Below are 19,186 nucleotides of genomic sequence, written 5' to 3' on the forward strand. Positions count from 1 at the left end.
ATTCAGGCCTGGAGTTGTTTTTGTTTTGTTTTTGCCTAGCAACTGCAAATGTTTGAGTTTTTGACCCCCGGGAAAGTTCTAGTTGTCAACTCATCATCACGTACAGAACAGGCATGGAGCTAGTGTCATGAATGCTATATCCATTTTCTCTAGGTGGTCATTGAAGCCCAAGGACTGGAGACCTTAATTGCAGCCACTCCCGATGAAGGAGAGGAGAACCTTGACTCCTATGCTGGCTTGTCAGCCCTCCTCTTTGATGTTCAGCTCAGACCTGTCACTTTTTTCAACGGATACAGTGATTTGATGGCCAAAATGCTGTCAGCAACTAGCGACCCCATGAGTGTGGTGAAAGGACTTATTCTGCTAATAGATCATTCCCAGGTAATTCATTCTGCAACTGTTTACTGAATGTACCAGGCATGCTTTAAATGTACTCCATGCTTGGAGGATACAAGACAAAGTTCCACCCACCTTGGAACTCACATTCAAAGCATTTGAACCTCTTGCTATTATTGCCCTTTCTCTTTTTCTCTTTTGCTACAGGTAAATGTGTTTTCTTTTGTCTGTATTATCTGATTAAGACATCTTTTCACTGTTGAGGCAAAAGAAGAAGTACTCAACATAATATGAGTATAATATAATGTCATTTATAGCTCCATAGAACTAAAAGGTGGGGGTGGGGGGTAACTGATGTGAACAGAGACAAGAAATTATGGAGAAAGTAACCTAGGATTCAACAGAGAAGAGATGGCCTTATCTCTTCACTTGGCTTTCCTGGGCACAAGGGCTTAGATGATATTTTTTTCTGAAGGCAAGAGCTAAACTACATGGCTTCATAGTTACTGATGACATTTGTCACGACAACAATGGTAAGATCCAAATAGTGCATCATCCCTGCCAAGTTCGTAGAGACACAAGCAACCACTGACACCAACCACACGTTTAATGGAGACTCTGCCCCAAATTCGCATGTTCACAGAAGCTTACAAAGGTTCACTCATTGTTAAAGAGGAGGATTACTTTCATTCACTTGACCTGCATTCTTCAGAATAGTTTTCAGTTTGCTTCACCCCTAAATCTTACATTACTGTACTAAGGTACGACAATACTGTATTCTGTGTGGTAAGATTCAGGTGACCAGGTGACTGTGAGATGGGAGTGGGCTGCCTCATGGAATTTTTTGAGAAACAGAAAAGAGTTAATCTGAATAACCTTTGAGTTTGAGTGTTTGATGCTTAAAATTTTTTTCTTTAATGGCTTGACATTTCCTGCCTTACTAAGCATAGCAATATAAAAATGGAATATTTGCTAAAAAAGGATCTTATGGGAAATCCTTAAAGTGATCACTTGCACTCTGATTTATATTTATTAAATTAAAATTTAAAATTTACAGACTACAGGACTTGCTTGGGAAGTTTGCTTTTGTGGTTTAATAAATTCATAAGTAATAGCCTAGTTTTGACTTTTGCCTTCACTACTTACTTTCTGTGTGCTCTTGGGCGGTTACTGAATAGCTTTAAACCAGGATTTGCTACTCATAAAGTGAGGCATCTGGAACAGATGATTCACAGTTTTTAACAGCTTTGTTCTTTGCCGGATAATTTGAGGATCTTGATTTGTTGGATTCTGGTTATGAAATCATAGATTTTAAGATCTGAGAGTGACCTTAAATATCAGATTTACTAAAACTCCCCCAAAACATCATTGGTTGAAGCTAGATGCTAATTCCCTATCTTTATTATTCCTCATAACAGTTCAGGATAGCTGTATATAACAAAAGAAGCCAGTTTGGGGTAGCTTAACCAAATCATTTGATTTTTATCATGTTACAAGTATTTGAAAGTAGGTAATCCAGGATTGATATGGAAACCCTAAGATATTGTTAGGATCCAGACTCGTTTTCCTCAGGTTGGCCACCTTTACGTGTGCTTTTCAACCTCATGCTTGTCACCTCATGATTATCAGCTGGCTGCTGCACTTCCAGCACTAATTCCTCATTCCAGGAAGGAAGAGAGAAGGGTAAGGTGCAGCAGAGCCTGAGACTCTCTTTCAAGAACTGTCCTGCAAATACTAACTATTTCTACAAAAGATAAGCATCTACAAAAAGAAGTCCTTTTTTATTGACCCAAACTGTGCCGTATGGATATCTCTAGCTGCAAGAGAAGCTAGTAACTATAGTTTTTCAATGGTTGTATTGACACTCTGAACAAAACTGTGTTTCTGTTGATATGAATGAAAAGAAGGACAACCAGCAATGCGTTTCATGCCCCTTAATCCTCAAAGTCACAGAAGAAAAATTGTTCTCAAATTATATTATAATTTTACACTGCATTTTTCCATTGAAGTATTACCTCTGGAGAGATGTATTCTTAATGAAAGAATCTCTGAAGAAGGCATGAGAGTGCTGAGAAAGTAGTCCACATTTTAAGATGCAGGAATAATAACAGTTCAGTACCACCTGTACGTACTCACCTACCCAACAGCAACACCTAATAGTCTGAATGGGGGTATAAATCTTGATGCAAAGATAAGTAATAACCTAGGTCAGGGTTGGCAAACTTTTATGTAAAGGGCAGAAAGTAAATAGTTCAGACTCTGTGAGACATATGGTCTCTGTTGAACTACTCAGCTCTGCCACTGTAGAGTGAAAATAGCCATAAGTGATATATTAACATATGAGCGTGGCAGTGTTCCAGTAAAATTTTATTTACAAAAATAGCCAGTGGGCGAGATTTGCCTGCAGGCCACAGTTTGCCAACCCCTGATCTAGATTTATCTTGCATGATTTTTGTCTTCATTAAGCTAGGGCACTGCAGGCATATTCTAAGAGAAAGATCTTCCCTTAGTTATTGAACATAGCCCAATGCCAGTGTAATTTAGATTGGAGTATTTGGCAGATCTGGGTTTATTATACAAATATGCTGTTTGAGTCTCCCTGGCTCTGCAGAGCACTCCAGTAATGCCATCCTAGCTTCAGGGGCACATACCACTCTAGGTCAAGTGCTGACATTGAAGGAAATTTTGGCAGTGGACGACCAGTCACAAACGCCAGGGCAGATGAAATTACTCTGTGCTTACTCTCTCGCTCTCTTTTTGCAGCTAGCTGGATCACTCTTCAGAGAAGGATGTCTCATAAAGTCAGATTAACAGGGGGATCCTCTTTAGCCAGCAAAGAACATATTTTCCTGAATGGGAGCAATGGGATGAGTTGTCAAAATATCAGTGTCTGAGCTCTAAGAAACACCTTTAGGCCCAAAAGTAAAAGATCAAAGGGGTCACATTAGCTACAAATACAAAGCTCCAGTATCTTATTCTTCTGGTTTATAAACAAGAATTTAAATAAATATGTCCTCTTGGTGAAACAAGGACATAAGCCTATGCTTTATCTTTTTTGCAATATTTCTCAGAACAGGCTTCCTTGCACACTAGGAGACAAATGACAGTTATGATTCCTGCTAGCCATGCATGTATGGTAGTAGAAAAGTCTCCCCACGAGAGACAGTCTGGGTGTTCATTCTAGCTCCACATGCAGCCTCCAAGCCTAATTTTTCTTTTCAGTCTTCAGATATAATGCCCACCATAGAAGATTTGTATGGGAATTAAATGAGATACAAAATGTAGAGCTTTGGGGGCACAGTAGGTGCTCAAAAGCTGTTAGTTCTACTTATTTGACACCCCTCAAAAATTAGAACCACTGCACTATGTGGTTTAGTCACTTTCACGAAGGAAAGAGTGGTTTGTCCTTCTACAGGGGTCAGTGGTCTGTCCTTCTATTGCGGGGGGGGGGCAAATAAATTCCTGTGTGATATGCATAAGAATTCTTCCATGATCCCTTTGCAGGAGAGAAGTGGAATATTCCCAGAAAGCCAAGGCACTCCTCAAAACCCACAATGCAGTGGAAATACTCTCTCCCCACAAAAGGCACCTTGTTTTATAGCCGTGAAATGTTCTTTTCCATGGCAGTTGGTGTGTTTTGACATCCACGTAATGTATGGTCAGTGGGAAGGCTAAAGTCCACATCACAGACCTCTGCCGAGTTAGGTGGACTAAGAAGATTATAGTTTTCAAGTGGGGAATAGAGAATATGATCCAAATAAGGAAGTACTTTTGAGGCAGGGCATACAGTAGGGCCAATTTGGAAACAATGACAGTAACAGTGCAAGTGCAGAACTCACATCTTGGTTCTGCAGTTCATGGGCATAGGTTACAATTGGGACATGATTATCGTGGTTTTCTCAGGATAATTTGTCTTCCTTCATATCAGTTATGATGCCTGAGGTTAACCCCTGCATCCCACCACCACCACATTTTGTTCTGGACCTAACGTAGCAGTAAGTATCCTTAGGGCTGTCTCCTAATGCGGCCTGAGCTCTGTGTTGAGAGTCTCATGCTTTCGTCCAAGTGTCTTTCAGACTGAAGGTAGTTTCATGCCACAATCAGACTTTTCTAGTAAACCAAGTTCTACGATTGAGATTTCTCGCCACATTTTTTTGAAAGTTGGAGAAAATTCAGGGAGATCGATGATCAACACAGTACTTTCTAGGAAGTGAAATTGCGGCATTAATAGTTGGTGAAAGCATGGCTTATTTAGTCTGAATAGGGCAGTTACGTAAAGAAGTTAGTCATGCTGCCAGTTGCTGTGGACCTAAGATCTTTGGAGGAATATCAAAATTAAATGTACTGAGCCTTTTTCCCAGAACTGTTATCATTTCAAACACTGTCCCAAGGCAATCTGATTCCAATCCAGCTGGAGAATTTTTCAGCCAACATCACCCCATCTAATGTACATAGAATTGCAAGACTTAAAGGGTAAATGCTGGCAAACAGCATAAAACAATGGTTTTCAGACAACTACAAAATTACTGAGGATGGACTATGTTCGTAAATGAGTACTGTCCCTCTGGAATATGCCGTGGAGTTCATGTTGGTCTTGTTTGTTATTTTGATGTCATTCCAAATGTCAAACAACAGGATATTATGGCTTAGTTAAGTTGCCTAGCTTTCCTTTCCTAGGCAATTCCTGGAACTTGTATACTGCACCGGCAGTTTTGATCCTGCCTTTCATTTACCAGCAGGATGCAGTTTACTATATTTGACACAGCACCTAACTACAAAAGTGCTAAAGGACTTCAAGAGATCATCTATCCCAAACCCTCACCCCGCACTCCAAAGCCACACTGGATTTCTGATGGATATGCTTTCATTTTCCCTAGTCTTGTGGTTCTCAAATTTAGGTGCAACAGAAGCACATGAGGGCTTATTAAAACACAGAGTTCTGGGCACCACCCTCAGAGTTTCTAATTCAGTAGGTATGGGGCTTCCATTCCTAACAAGTTCCCTGGATGCTCATGTTATTTGTCAGGGAACCACACTTTGAGAACCATTGCCCCTCCCAAAGTGAGGCAAAGATTGAAAGAAAGCACCCTTGTCAATTGACACTTCACTTCTTTAGTATTTTAATTGACTAAATAATTTAGCAAATCAATAATCTACTTCCGTGATCAAGGTTAGGATGTGTTTCCAAGCCTAGAGAAAGACTTCAATGTTAACACAACTCAAATGGTATTACCTACAGCCGGAGGTTGAATGTGCCTTTGGAAAGGGGCTGGCTACATTGTGCCCCTCCCCCTCCCCTCCTCCTTCTTCTAATTCTTCTTCTTCTCACTGTTATTCTATATCTTTGTTTCTAGGAGCTTCAGTTGCAGTCTGGACTGAAGGCAAATATGGATGTGCAGGGTGGTCTGGCTATTGATATTTCAGGTTCAATGGAGTTTAGCCTGTGGTATCGTGAGTCTAAGACCCGAGTGAAAAATCGGTAAGCATATGTAAAGAACCACAGAGATAAAGTTTTTTTTAAATTTTATTGAAATATAGTTGAGTTAATTTCTGCTGTACAGCAAAGTGATTCAGTTATACATATATATAGTTCTTTTCCGTATTCTTTTCCATTATGGTTTATCACAAGGTATTGAATATACGGTGCTATGCAGTAGGACCTTGTTGTTTATCCATTCTCTATATAATCGTTTGCATCTGCTAATCCCAAACTCCCAGTCCACCCCTCCCCCACCCCCTCTCCCTCTTGGCAACCACAAGTCTGTTCTCTATATGCAGAGATATGTTTTCGGAATTGTTTAACTTTCCGACTTCTTGAAATCTATGCTTTCTGTTAGTAATCATTAAATCGTAGAGTAGGGAGTAACCATGGGAAGTCATTCTTTCCCTAGCTTCTTATGAGCAGCTAGGTACCTAATATGACTCAGCCAAGGATCTCTTCGCTTTTAAAGACATCCACGGACAGCTTGCACAGTGGATGAGATGTTCATCTTCTCTTGGTAGTTGACAATGCTGTCAGAAGACTTTACTTTTAAGCAATTTTTTTTAGCTTATACCTCTCGTTGGGATTTAAAATCTTTCCTCTTTTGCTATCTTCAGTGGAGAAAAATAAAAAGATGATCACTTTTGTGAGAATCTAAGTCTTAAACATTGAGTCCTTAAGTGTTTCTATTAGTGTTCATTTTTCTAAACAGAATTTTCTCTGCTCTTTTTGTTTTTCTAATTGACCCATCAGATCAAATGAAAGTGTTTTATTTTGAACTTAAAACAATGTCTTTGAACCAATGTGATTGAACTTAAAACAATGTCTTTGAACCAATGTGATAATCAAAAGAATTATTCTTCTGTTTGTTGTAATACTGAGGAAAAGAACATGAAAATGCAATTGATTTTTACTTTTTGGATATTTAAAAATACAGTGGGGCAGAGGTGAGATAGGAGTGCTAAAATTAGATTTTTAGTTTATTTTGAACAATGGATGAAGGAATTGAGAAAAGTCAGAAGGTGGCACATTTAACATGAAAGGTGACCCTCAGTGTTACTAAAAGGAACCAAAGAATGAGAAATGGGAGAGGCTTTCAGAGTGATAAGCAATATAATTTAGGGCTTCCCACTGCATCAGTCATCTTGGTCATCTTTTTGATGTATTTTCTAGACAGAAGTTTACCCAAATTAAACTGAACTGAATTATTTTCAGAAGGAAATCAACAACAGCTACAACAAAAATTTCTGGCTTTTTAAAAGAGACACGGTATCCCTAAGTATCTGCCAGTGTCCACATTATAGCCAATTCATCTTCAATTTTCCATTTGTTCATTTAAAAAATATCTCTTAAGCCTTTGTTGAGTGTAAGATATTAGAAGGTATTCAGGGATTTAATGAATTCAGGGAAAAGGATTCAGGGATTTAAATGATACCACCTCTGACCTACTTTTACACTGGCAATAGCAGCAGGTGTGCTGTGAGAAGCACAGCAAAAATTAGTAGCCTATTAAAAGAGCACGAACGTACAGCTCTGATTTCATCTAAAGTCTGCAATTAAATTAGAGTAGTCCTAGAGGTAAGCCTTCTACTAGGATTGTTTATCCTCTTCATTTTCATCCAAGCCTCTATCCTAGTCAATCCAATCTGTCTAGGTGATCACTGGAGAACCTATGATATCTGTCCTTTCTGGGGCACCCAATATACATGCTGTAGGAATGGTTCTTTGTGATACTGTATTTTTCAAATATCTTGGCAACCATAGACTTCTGTCATCAGAGACCCTTTGGAGAAAGGAATGAAATGGAATTGAGGTAGCTACATAGAAGCCAACAGAGAGATAGTTACCAAGAAAATTGTTGTAAACATCAACTGTCTTCTGGGTGAGCTTATACTTTGTTTTAAGATAACACAGGTATTTCTGACTTCCTGATAGGACCAGGTCCCAGGCATGTTTTCATCATGGCTCTTGGTATGCCCATACCAAACATTAATGCCTGATAGACATTTCATTCCCACATCTAGAATTGAAGGCTGGGGGAGGACTCAGGAGTAGGGCAAAACTTCACTGCCCAATTGCTGGGACAAACCAGTTCCTGGTTACCAACAGAATTCTAAGCACATTTAGGTCACCTACTAGTCCCTTAAGTGTTTCTTTCCAGTTATCAGCATGAGAAATTCAGACCCTGTGGTCTGTTAGTTCAGCTCAGTTAAATGTGATTAACAGCTTATTTTGTTCAATTCTTAGGGTAACTGTGGTAATAACTGGTGACATCACAGTGGACTCCTCTTTTGTGAAAACTGGCCTGGAAGTTGGTGTGGAAACAGAAGCAGGCTTGGAGTTTATCTCCACGGTGCAGTTTTCTCAGTACCCCTTCTTAGTGTGCCTGCAGATGGACAAGGATGGAATTCCGTACAGGTAAGAAGCAGTGCTTATGGAATGTCCCAGGGCCAGCCCCAGTTCAGCAGGAACTTGCACCCAGTTTTGAGCATTCCGTTACAGAAATTAAAGGAAAATGGTAAAAACCCAGCGAAACATGCCTTTTCTTTAAATGAGTAAAAGAATAATTGATAAGGCTAAAAAAAAGTTAGTTTCTAGGATACCAAGAAACTGTAATGACTAGTTCATTTGATTCTGGAGATAATATCATATTCTAGCCCAGAAATAATTTATCAAGGCAACAAAGGGATTTGATTTACCGTAAGAATTGCCACACAGTTTCAGCAAAAACACTAGATGCATATTTACTATCAGCTATCTTCACAGTTGTCTCTTGGACAGAAAGTTCAAGACAGAACATCTGACAATCATTTACTGTGGTTTAAGAGCCCAAATGAATCACAATTTTTAGGTAATCCATACAACAGCAACTTGACCTGGTTTAAGTTTTGGCTCAAGCTTAAGATTTTGGGATTTTGAATTTAAAAAAAAAAAAAAAGGCTTTTAGTAGACTACTTAGTGTCCCAGAAACTAAATATATAACTGTCCATGTAGTTTTCCCAACACCTTATCCACTCTAGAGCTTTTCATTTACACTGTGCCCTTTGAATTTTGTAACAATTATTCTAATAATACTATAGTGAGGAAGTAGGATGCTTCGGGTCTAGGGAGCACTGGCTTTTCTGTAGTGGGTGTAGAGGTCGCCTTGACATGCACGCTTAACCATGAAGGGAATCTGTATACTTAAAACAGAGAACCATGTTTTACATTATCTCCTTTGATAAGTAGGGCAGAGTTAAGCACCTTCTTTCTTTATTTTTTTAATTTCATGATCCATGTAAGGAATGCTAGATGATGTAAGTACAAATATGAACAGGTTATGTTTTTACAGAAGAAAAGATTGTAGATTATAGTACATTAAGCTGTTGCTAATTTATTAACCTATGTCTAGAATAAACCTCCATTAATACATTTTAGAAAATCAACCTTCCAATGGTCAAAATGCAGTGACCAGCAGCCCAGGCACAAGGCTAACTGGTTAGGTTCCACATTTCACTTGGGCCAGGGCTCTGGGGATGTTTCCCTGTCAGCATTCTCAGCTTAAATCCAGTTGGATTTGCTCCTTTCTCAAAAGGGGAATGCTCCAGAGGTGGGGCTCCTGGAATGAGGGTGGGGGACATAGCAAGGCCTACAAAGCTTAGCAGCCTCTGCAGAAAGCTGCGAGACATTTGGTCCTTCATTCCAGAAGAATGAGTAACAGCACTCCCGTATCCCAGGCGTGTGAAGAGAAACGCGAAGAAAAAAATCACCCCATTCGTGGGAACGAAAGCTAGTCGTCTTTGGTACTCACATCCTTTCTCAAATGGCTTTGAAACAGAAGCTTCAAGTGTTCACTCAATAACTTGGCTCTGACGGGGGTGGGGTGACTTTAATATGTGTGTAATTTTGTTATTATTGTTATTATGCAGGCAATTTGAGACAAAGTATGAAAGGCTGTCCACAGGCAGAGGTTATGTCTCTCGGAAGAGAAAAGAAAGCCTAGTAGCGGGATCTGAATTCCCGCTGCACCAAGAGAACTCTGAGATGTGCAAGGCGGTGTTTCCTCCTCAACCAGAGAGTAGTTCCAGCAGTTGGTTTTGAAACTGATGGGGCTATTTCACTGGAATCCACCTCCCCGGAAGGGATACGATGTGACGTGCCTAAGTACTTGCTCTCTGAGAGCACAGTGTTTACATATTTACCTGTATTTAAGAGTTTTTTTAAAAAACAGTGAAAAACCTCACATAATTAAGCTTGGGCCTGAATCATTCAGTACTACCTACAGTGTCATTTTGAGCCAACCTATGTGACACTTTTAGTAGCATTCTTAGTTTCATTGTATCTCTCTCAAATCACATTTAGTACTATGAAAATAGTTCTTCCCTAAGAAGAAACTATTGTTTGTAAAAAATAAGACACACAGACACACATTCAGGAGAGCACAATTTTGTTTCAACAATTTTCAATCAATGTATATGAAACTTACACAGCTTGTTTCTACGAAACATGCCCAATCAGGAAAAAACAGACCTTTTTTTCTTGGAGAGGGGAGCATGGAGGAAAGGGATAAGACTTTTAATGGCTTTTGGCAGCCATCTTCAAGAATTAATATTTATCTCTTCTGTTAGTTTTATTGAGTATTGAGGTAGGAGGCACGCAGAATGAACACATACCATCTCTCCTTTCTGCTGGCCACATAGATCGCTAGAAGAAAGCTAGTGAGCCCTCTGCCTTCTGCCTTACAAAAATGCCGGACTCAGCATATCAGAATTAGAAATATTAATTTCAGGAACTCCATTTGATTTTTTCTTGTGCTGTATCTCTTTGAGACTATAATGTGGTTCACTGTCCTTTATAAAGGACATCCTCAAATATTCATCATTTTATTTTTCACTCAACTGTTTTGTGGTGGAAGTCCCAGTCTGTTGGACTGCAGTCTACAAAAGCCAGAATGGCCGAGAGAATTTAATAATGCTTTGAGAACCTGATGGATTTGGACTTCTAAAAAATGAAATCAAGAAAAGAGTGTCTCTATTTGTACAAATTAAAAGAGCCACGTTAACCATTTTCAAATATTTACTGACAAAACAGATACATGTTTTGATAGCGACAGGCCCAAAACAGATAACAGGTGCTCACTTGTCCATTAAACACACACACACACACACACACACACACACACATGCACACACACACGCGCGCACACACACACGGGAAATTTAGCTAGCCCGCCACTAGTTGTAAATTTAAAATGATGTGTGATGAAATAAATATGTGGAATTCCTATTGAATTGCTTTTGTCTTCCATATTTCTCTGTTCCTGCCACTTTCTGAGCCCAGACACATATACAGCTAAGCCTCTGAAGCTCTACAGAACAGGCCAGATGCTCTAATAGGTGGTCAGAGCCCTTTGGAAAATACGCTATTGGAAATAGCAGCAGAAGCAGTCAGAAGCTCTTTAGGACCGGCAAGCTTAAAAACAAGCTCTAAGCCCAGTTTTTATAAAGCTCTGGACCTGCACACGTATTGTTATGTTATTGGGAAGACAAAAAGGAATAAAAACAGGAGGGTTTCGGGGGTACTCTTGGTGGTGGTGGCATTGGCCTTGGAGGAAGCGCTCTGCAGAGATACTCATGCTGCAGCAAAAGCAAGTTGGTCCAGGGCACTGAGCTGGAAGATGCTGTGGGCTAAGGAACCTCATCCATGTGACACTTAGTAAATCACAGCTGCTTCTGTGATAATAACTTACTTAGCACGTAAAATAATAGCTTACTTAAGAGTGATGACTGCAGGGTCATGGATATTACTGTTATGCCATTTCCCAACTGCTTATCTGCCTGGCGGAGCCAAATATGGCCACTTATTCGGAGACTGGATGGTACCTACCAACTCTAACATGCTCCAAAGAAAAAAGAAACCTGAAGCATAGAACAAACATTAACTCCTTTCTAGATAAATGAGACAAATTTAAGAGGAGTAGGGTGATATTTCACCTTTTATATGACATATTGGAGCCAGAAAGACTTACTTGGCATCCTTATTGTTGACCTGTTTCAAACACCAGTGTCCAGATGGCTGACTTTTGCAGAGGTGGCTGTCTGGGAACTTCACGACCCTCTGGCATGAGCCCCTGTGCCCAGTCAGCCTCTCCTTGCAGACCTGAAGGATTTAGCCTGGCTGTTCTACAAAGCGCTACTGTCATGCCCTGTCTCTCACAGATGTACTGCCCATGGAAAGTTGCTCTCTGCTTCTTTGAACCTGACCACCTTCAAATACATTTTTATTTTTATTTTTAATTTTTTTGCGGTACATGGGCCTGTCACTGTTGCAGCCTCTCCCATTGCGGAGCACAGGCTCCGGATGCGCAGGCCCAGCGGCCATGGCTCACGGGCCCAGCCGCTCCACGGCATGTGGGATCTGCCCGGACCGGGGCACGAACCCGTGTCCCCTGCATCGGCAGGCGGGCTCTCAACCACTGCGCCACCAGGGAAACCCTCAAATACATTTTTAAAGCTAACACTTATTCAGCGCTTGTAAGGGTCAGGTATTTTTAAGCATCTTACGTATATTAAAAATTATTTAATTTTCACAACAACCACATTTAACGGGGAACGTTATTATTTCCATGTTGTAGACTGGCACTGTCCAATAGAAATATAATGTAAACACAGATAATTTTGACTTCTGTTTATAAATATAAACCTGTTTAAAAATAACCGTAAATACAAATGTAGATTTGTAATATAAATGTTAATAAATATAAACATAAGCAATTTTAAATTGCTAGTGGCCATATTCAAAAAATAAACAGAAACAGGCGACATGAACTTTAATTATTTATTTATTTTTTTCGGTACATGGGACTCTCACTGCTGTGGCCTCTCCCGTTGCGGAGCACAGGCTCCGGACGCGCAGGCTCAGCGGCCATGGCTCACGGGCCCAGCCACTCCGCGGTATGTGGGATCTTCCCAGACTGGGGCACAAACCCGTGTCCCCTGCATCGGCAGGCGGACTCCCAACCACTGCGCCACCAGGGAAGCCCTAGTAATTTATTTTTAACCGACTATATAATTTATTTTTAACCCAGTATATGAGTATTATCATATCAAATGGGATATTCTATTTTGGGGGAGAGGATTAGGTCTTGGAAATGTGATATATAATTTGCACCTATAGCACATCTCAATTTGGATTAGCTCATTTCAAGTGTTCAATAGCCACATGTGGCTAATGGCTACTGAATTGGACAGCACAATTACAGATGGAGAAACCAGGGCACAGAAGACACTTAACTTACCCCACAGGAGACCTTTTCTCAGCTAGGAAATGGTAAAACTAGAATTCAAATATAAGCAGTCTTACCCCAGAAACTGCTCTCTGAATCCACTATATTTCCCAGATTGTTTGGGTTTTTTTAATTTGGTGCTGAAAGAATACAAATAGTAGTTATGAAAATGACAAGCCTGGAACAGTGGCTACAAAGCTTTAAGCTATGCTAAAAAGTTCTGAGAGTCATTGCCCTTTCTCTGTAGTTCTAGCTCTCTTTCTCCGACAGCATCAGAAGTCCCTGTACACTCACAGGTCTCGACATTTTTCTTTGCCAAGTGTCCTGTGTCCCTTCCTCCATGAAAGGTGCTTCATCCCTAGAGGCAAATCTGAATGTGCTACCAGCAAATGTTCATTTTTTTGATAGCAGCTTTACTGAGATGCAATCCACATCACATGCAATTCATCCACTTGTAGTGTAGAATTCAATTTTTCGGTATTATATATAAATATAGTAGAGTCTCAAAGTTGTACAACTATCACTACAATCTATTGGGGAACATTTTCATCATTTCAAAAAGACATCTGTACCCCTAGCTCCTACCCCCAATCTCTTCAGTCTCCCAGCCTGAGGCGATCACTAATCTGTTTTCTGTCTCTATAGCTTTATTCTGGAGATTTCATATAAATGTACTCTTACAACTACATGGTCTTTTTTGACTGGCTTCCTTCACTTAGCACTATGATTTCAAGGTTCTTCCATGTTGCAGCTAGTATCGGTACTTCACTCTTTTTTACAGTTGAATAATACCCCATTATGTAGATATGCCATTTATCAGCTGATGGACATGTGGGTAGTTTTCACCTTTGGCTATTATGAATAATTCTGTTATGAACTTTCGTGTACAAATTTTTGTGTGGGCATGTGCTTTCATTACTCTTGGGTATATACCCAGGAGTAGAATTGCTGGGTCAAATGGCAACCCTATGTTTAGCTCTTTAAGAATTGCCAGGTTGTTTTCTGAAGTGACTACACCATTTTATACTCCCATCAGCAGTATATGAGGGTTCTGATGTCTCCACATCCTCAACTACAATTTTATTATCTTTCTTTTTGATTATAACCATCCTAGTGGTTGTGAAGTGATATCTCACTATGGTTTTGATCTGCATTTCCCTAATGACTAATGACGTTGAGCATCCTTCAATGTACTTATTAGCCATTACATATTATTACATCTTTTTTGGAGAAATATTTATTCAGACCCTTTGCCCTTTTAAAAATTGGATTATTTGTTTTTATTATTGACTTGTAAGAGTTCCTTATATACTTGGGGTGTAAGTCCCTTATCAGATATATGATTTGCGAATATTTTTTTTCATTCTGTGTGATGTCTTTTCACTTTCTTGATAATGTCCTCTGAAGCACAAGAGTTTTAAATTGTGGTGAAATCCAAGTAATCTATGTTTTCTTTTGTTGCTCGTACTTTTGGTCATATCCAAGCAACCACTGCCAAATCCAAGGTCACAAAGATTTACCCCTATGTTTTCTTCTACTAGTTTCATAGTTTTAGCTTTAAGTTAAGTATTTGGTCTATATTGAGTTAATCTTTTTATATGATGTGTGGTAGGGGCCCAAATTCATTTTTTTGTATGAGGATACCTGGTTGTCCCAGCAGCATTTGTTGAAAGATCATTTTTTCCCCACTAAACTGTCTTGGCACCTTTGTTGAAAATCAGTTGACTATAAATGTAAATGCTCATTTCTGGATTGTCAGCTTTATTCCATTAATCTGCATGTTATCTTTATCCCAGTACTACACTCTCTTGATTGTTGTTGCTTTGTAGTAAGTTTTGAAATTGGGACTTGTGAGTCTACCTACTTTGTTCTTTTTCAAGGTTGTTGTGGCTATCCTGAGTCTCTTGAGTTACCATATGAATTTTAGGATCAGCTTATCACTTTCTACAAAGCCAGCTGGGATGCATCAGTTTCAGAACTATTACCATGTTAACCATGTTAAGTCTCCTGACCCATGAATGTGAGACACCCTTCCACTTACTTAAATCTTTTAAAATTTCTCTCAACCGCATTTTGTAATTTTCAGAGTATAAGTTTTGCACTTCTTTTGTTAAATTTATTCCAAGTGTTTTATTATTTTTGATGCTATTATAAATGGAATTGTTTTCTTACTTTCAGTTTCAGATTGTTCATTGCAAGTATATAGAAACACAATTTTTTTCTTGTATTTGATCGTGTATCCTGCAACCCTGCTGAACTCACTTATTCTAATATCTTATGATAGAAGGATTTTCCATATAAAAGATCACATCAACTGTAAATAGAGATTGTTTTACTTTTTCCTTTCCAATCTGAATATCTTTAATTTCTTTTTATTGCTTAATTGCCCTGGTTCGAACTTGGAGGTTGAAGGTTGAATGGAAGTGGTAAGTGTGGACATAGCCAAGATGATGGTGCTAGTGAAGATGGTGGTGAGGGTGATAGTAATGAGGGATAATAATAACCCCCGAACCCGAAAGGAAGGCTCAAATCACTTGGCAATGATCTGGTTCTATTTTCACTAAGTAATATATTTTAAAATTCATAAAAACTTATTTGAAACCTTAAAACACATTCAAAATAGCCTAAATGCACTCCTGTACAGGGAGGAGGAACAGAATTCGAGATGTCTATCCCGACATTAAGAGTCTGTTCCAGACTCAGATTGATCACAGCTTTGTTGCTTCTTCTCATTAATTTAGTTGTCAGCTGAGACAGTGGGTCCAGCAGGGGAGTGGGGCAGGGAGGCCTGGCTTGGAATTCCAGTTCTACTACCTATCGGTTGAATGATTTTGGATATATGACTCTATCTGTCGTCTCTAAAATAGGTATGATGATCCCTATTTCACTGGGTTGGTTTAAGGATTCATTGAGATAATGCATGTATAGTGTTGAGCACACAGTAGCATTTGATAAATGTTATTTTCCACTTTCATCAATTTTTTGTTTTAATTTTATTTATTTTTGGCTGCGTTGGGTCTTTGTTGCTGCGCGGGCTTTCTCTAGTTGTGTCGAGCGGGGACTACTCTTCGTTGCGGTGCACGGGCTTCTCATTGCGGTGGCTTCTCTTTGTTGCAGAGCGCGGGCTCTAGGTGCGTGGGCTTCAGTAGTTGTGGCGCACGGGCTTAGTTGCTCCGTGGCATGTGGGATCTTCACGGACCAGGGCTCAAACCCGTGTCCCCTGCATTGGCAGGTGGATTCTTAACCACTGCGCCACCAGGGAAGTCCATCAATGTTGTTTTTAATATTAGAGATGTGGTGCGCAATGTTCTTATTTACCTATGATCAGTTTCAATAAAATGGGGTTTGTTGACGTGTTCTTTCTACCTCTACCTTCCAACTAGTCAGACAGCACAGTGGTCATGCTTCTCTAACTCTCAGGGCTTGGTGTAGTATGGCTGGGATACCTGCACCTCTCACGTGCAGCATCCAGGAAAGTGGGAAGCAGGGGAGGACAGTAGTGAGGGCGATTCTGAGTAAGATGCTCCTGTATATCTGAAATCTCACCTCTTCCACATAGTCCTGCTATATAAACTGCCAAGCATCTTGGCTTTCACATCTGTGAAATGAGCCTCTCCTCATGGGTTGTTGTGAGGATGAGGTGAGGTTATGCGCCAGCGCCTGGTACACAGCAAGAACTTAATAAGTGTTCACTGATATTCACTTTCAATGTGTGGTCCGATAGAACTCCTGACAGAAGGCAACATGTTACGTTATGACTGCTCCATAGAGTGCATCTATTTTCCGGGCTTTCATCTGTGAGGAAAATGGGCTTTAGGAAGTTACCAGGCTTATTTATTTGCTTATCATGAAAACACTACTTTCACATTGTAAGATTATTCTCATATTTTGTAAAAACATGACTTTCATCCGTTTCTCTACTTGCCTAAATTGACTTCAGGTTTCACCAATCCTTTATTTACCAAATTCCTTTGCCTTTGTTCTCTGTGAATGTGAAAATTACCAAGAAAAAAGAGTAAGTATTTCCATGAGGAAGCATGGAATGAATCAAAAATTCAGCCTTAAAATAAGCAGGTTCCAGTAGAAAGTTCTTCTAGAAAATAGTAAGAAGGACTCCATATCATAAGTGACAGGTACAACATTTTTGAGAACGAAGAAAATATGGGAAGAAGATTGCATCTCAACTCAGTCATTATCCTTCTTCAGGACTGGAGCAGGATATCACCTCTGTGTCTAAACTTCTGCATATTCTTAGTCCCCTTCACCCTCACTGTCTCTTTCCTTTTCTCTGTCAGGATCCCTGTAGGAAACAGGGCCACTGCATAAAACTGATGGCACATCCAAACTGGGTAACTTGAGAAGAGCTTAATAAACCTTAGAAAGATAAGGGCAGGATATAAGGAAACCTCAAGGGTGATACAGCACCTCCAGGCTCATAACAACAGGGAGAAGGAAAGGTCAAGGGAGATCACTGGAACCCAAAGAGCCTAAGCCATGTGGACCTATGGCCTTGGATTAAGGGACACAAGCAGCCCTCACCACCTCCACCGGAGGGAACCAGGGAAACAAACATCCTGACTTCACTTTCTTTTCTCCCTTGGATCTCCTGCCTATGGTACCCATTGGCTGAGACCAGCCACAAGGCAGGGGGCAAGAGTTTCTATGGACCCAGACTATCCACAAAGTTGGAAAGGGTAGAGAGGGGTTTGCAGGAGAAAATGGAAGAAATCTAGCCCCGGTTTATATGATGGGTTCTCCTCTACAATTTATTAATTTCTTTAATTAATCATCTTACAACGTGGAGGGTCTATTAGGATCAAGAGATATACTAGGTTAAAAAAATTTAGATGGGTTGCCTCAACTCAAGAAACTCGGTGAATTAGGGAAAACGATACAACTACAAATAATTTTAGTACAATGAATAAATGTTGTAAGAGCAATGTGTTCACAATCCTAAGAGAGCATAAAGAGGAGACAGATAAAGAAAAAAGCATCAAGGAGGTGAAATTTGAAGGAGGCCGTATGATTTCTTTACCTCTCTTCATCTGCCGTTTCACCAGAATTGGCTTCCTTGTGCATGAGCTTCCTTTACTGTCCAGGACACCTCAGACCCGCAGATGGAGTCAGGTCTGTTTGTCTTCAGCTTGAGTGTGCAGGCAGTTCACATTCTCAGAGAGCCTACCGCACAATTGCATATGCTATCTGATGAGATTAGAGAAGAACGTAAAAATTGATATCAATAAAAAGTCCACCATTGGAGGTACATTGGGTAACCATTTACCTTCCATAATGGGATTACAGTTAAGCTAGAATGAGTTAGTAATCCTTTGCTACCCTCCTATTAATAAAAGTTTACTTTATTCACAGTTGACTTGGAACATCACATAAACCTGTATGCTATTTTCATCCTTCTGTTTTTACTAGAAAGATTCCTGCCATAATCTAGGATTACATGTAAAAGTTTGGACGTTCTCTTTTCAGAATAGGCTTTAGGTTTAAATTACCTGATTCTTTTGTTGGTGAAAGTGAGTCACCTCCATTCTGTTTTGAGGTACCCATCCCCACTTCTGTATACTTCTTCCACTCAATCTGCCTGAAGATCAACCATGTAAACACAGTCATGAGTAAGATTTCAGTGTGAGGTGAATCAAATTATTGAGAAACAAAGAGATGCTTAAGAGTGGACACGGTCTAATATATTCCCCAATTAGGGAGGAAGATGTCAGCTCTTTAATAAAATCTGAGGGGCCTTGGTGAATACAAAGCACTTACGGGATGAGAAGACAATTCCTAAAAATTAGAATTATTTGTGCTTAACCAAAGTCTTCCACAGTCTCCCTCTACCCTTTTTACTCAACATTTTATATTACACCTGTTAGGCAACATGTACTGCTCTAGGCACTTCATAGGTATCCAATCGTTTCATTCTCAAAACAACCCTATAAGGTAGAAACTGTTATTATACACCTTTTGTGTATGGAGAACTGAAGAACAGAGATATTCAGTGACTTGTTTAAGATCGCACAGCTGGTGGAGAGCAGAGTCAGGATTTAACCCTGGAGTCTCCCTCTAGAGTTTAAGCATGTAACCATTGTACTACACTA

At 39.8% G+C, this 19,186-nt stretch overlaps 1 protein-coding gene across 1 annotated transcript in view; it reads left to right on the plus strand.

The window, feature by feature from the left end:
• Positions 1-10,314, plus strand: part of MTTP (microsomal triglyceride transfer protein) — a 44,791-nt gene extending 34,477 nt beyond the window's left edge. The window contains exons 15-18 of the mRNA XM_029236049.1: positions 154-381; positions 5,691-5,815; positions 8,066-8,236; positions 9,727-10,314. Coding sequence (XP_029091882.1) covers positions 154-381; positions 5,691-5,815; positions 8,066-8,236; positions 9,727-9,898 — 696 coding nt within the window. The 3' untranslated portion in view covers positions 9,899-10,314. The remainder of the gene's footprint in view (positions 1-153; positions 382-5,690; positions 5,816-8,065; positions 8,237-9,726) is intronic.
• The last annotated feature ends 8,872 nt before the right edge of the window (positions 10,315-19,186 follow it).

The sequence above is a fragment of the Monodon monoceros genome, unplaced genomic scaffold, assembly GCF_005190385.1.
Source record: "Monodon monoceros isolate NGI ecotype Baffin Bay Population unplaced genomic scaffold, NGI_Narwhal_1 Super_Scaffold_20, whole genome shotgun sequence".
NCBI classification, from domain to species: Eukaryota; Metazoa; Chordata; class Mammalia; order Artiodactyla; family Monodontidae; genus Monodon; species Monodon monoceros.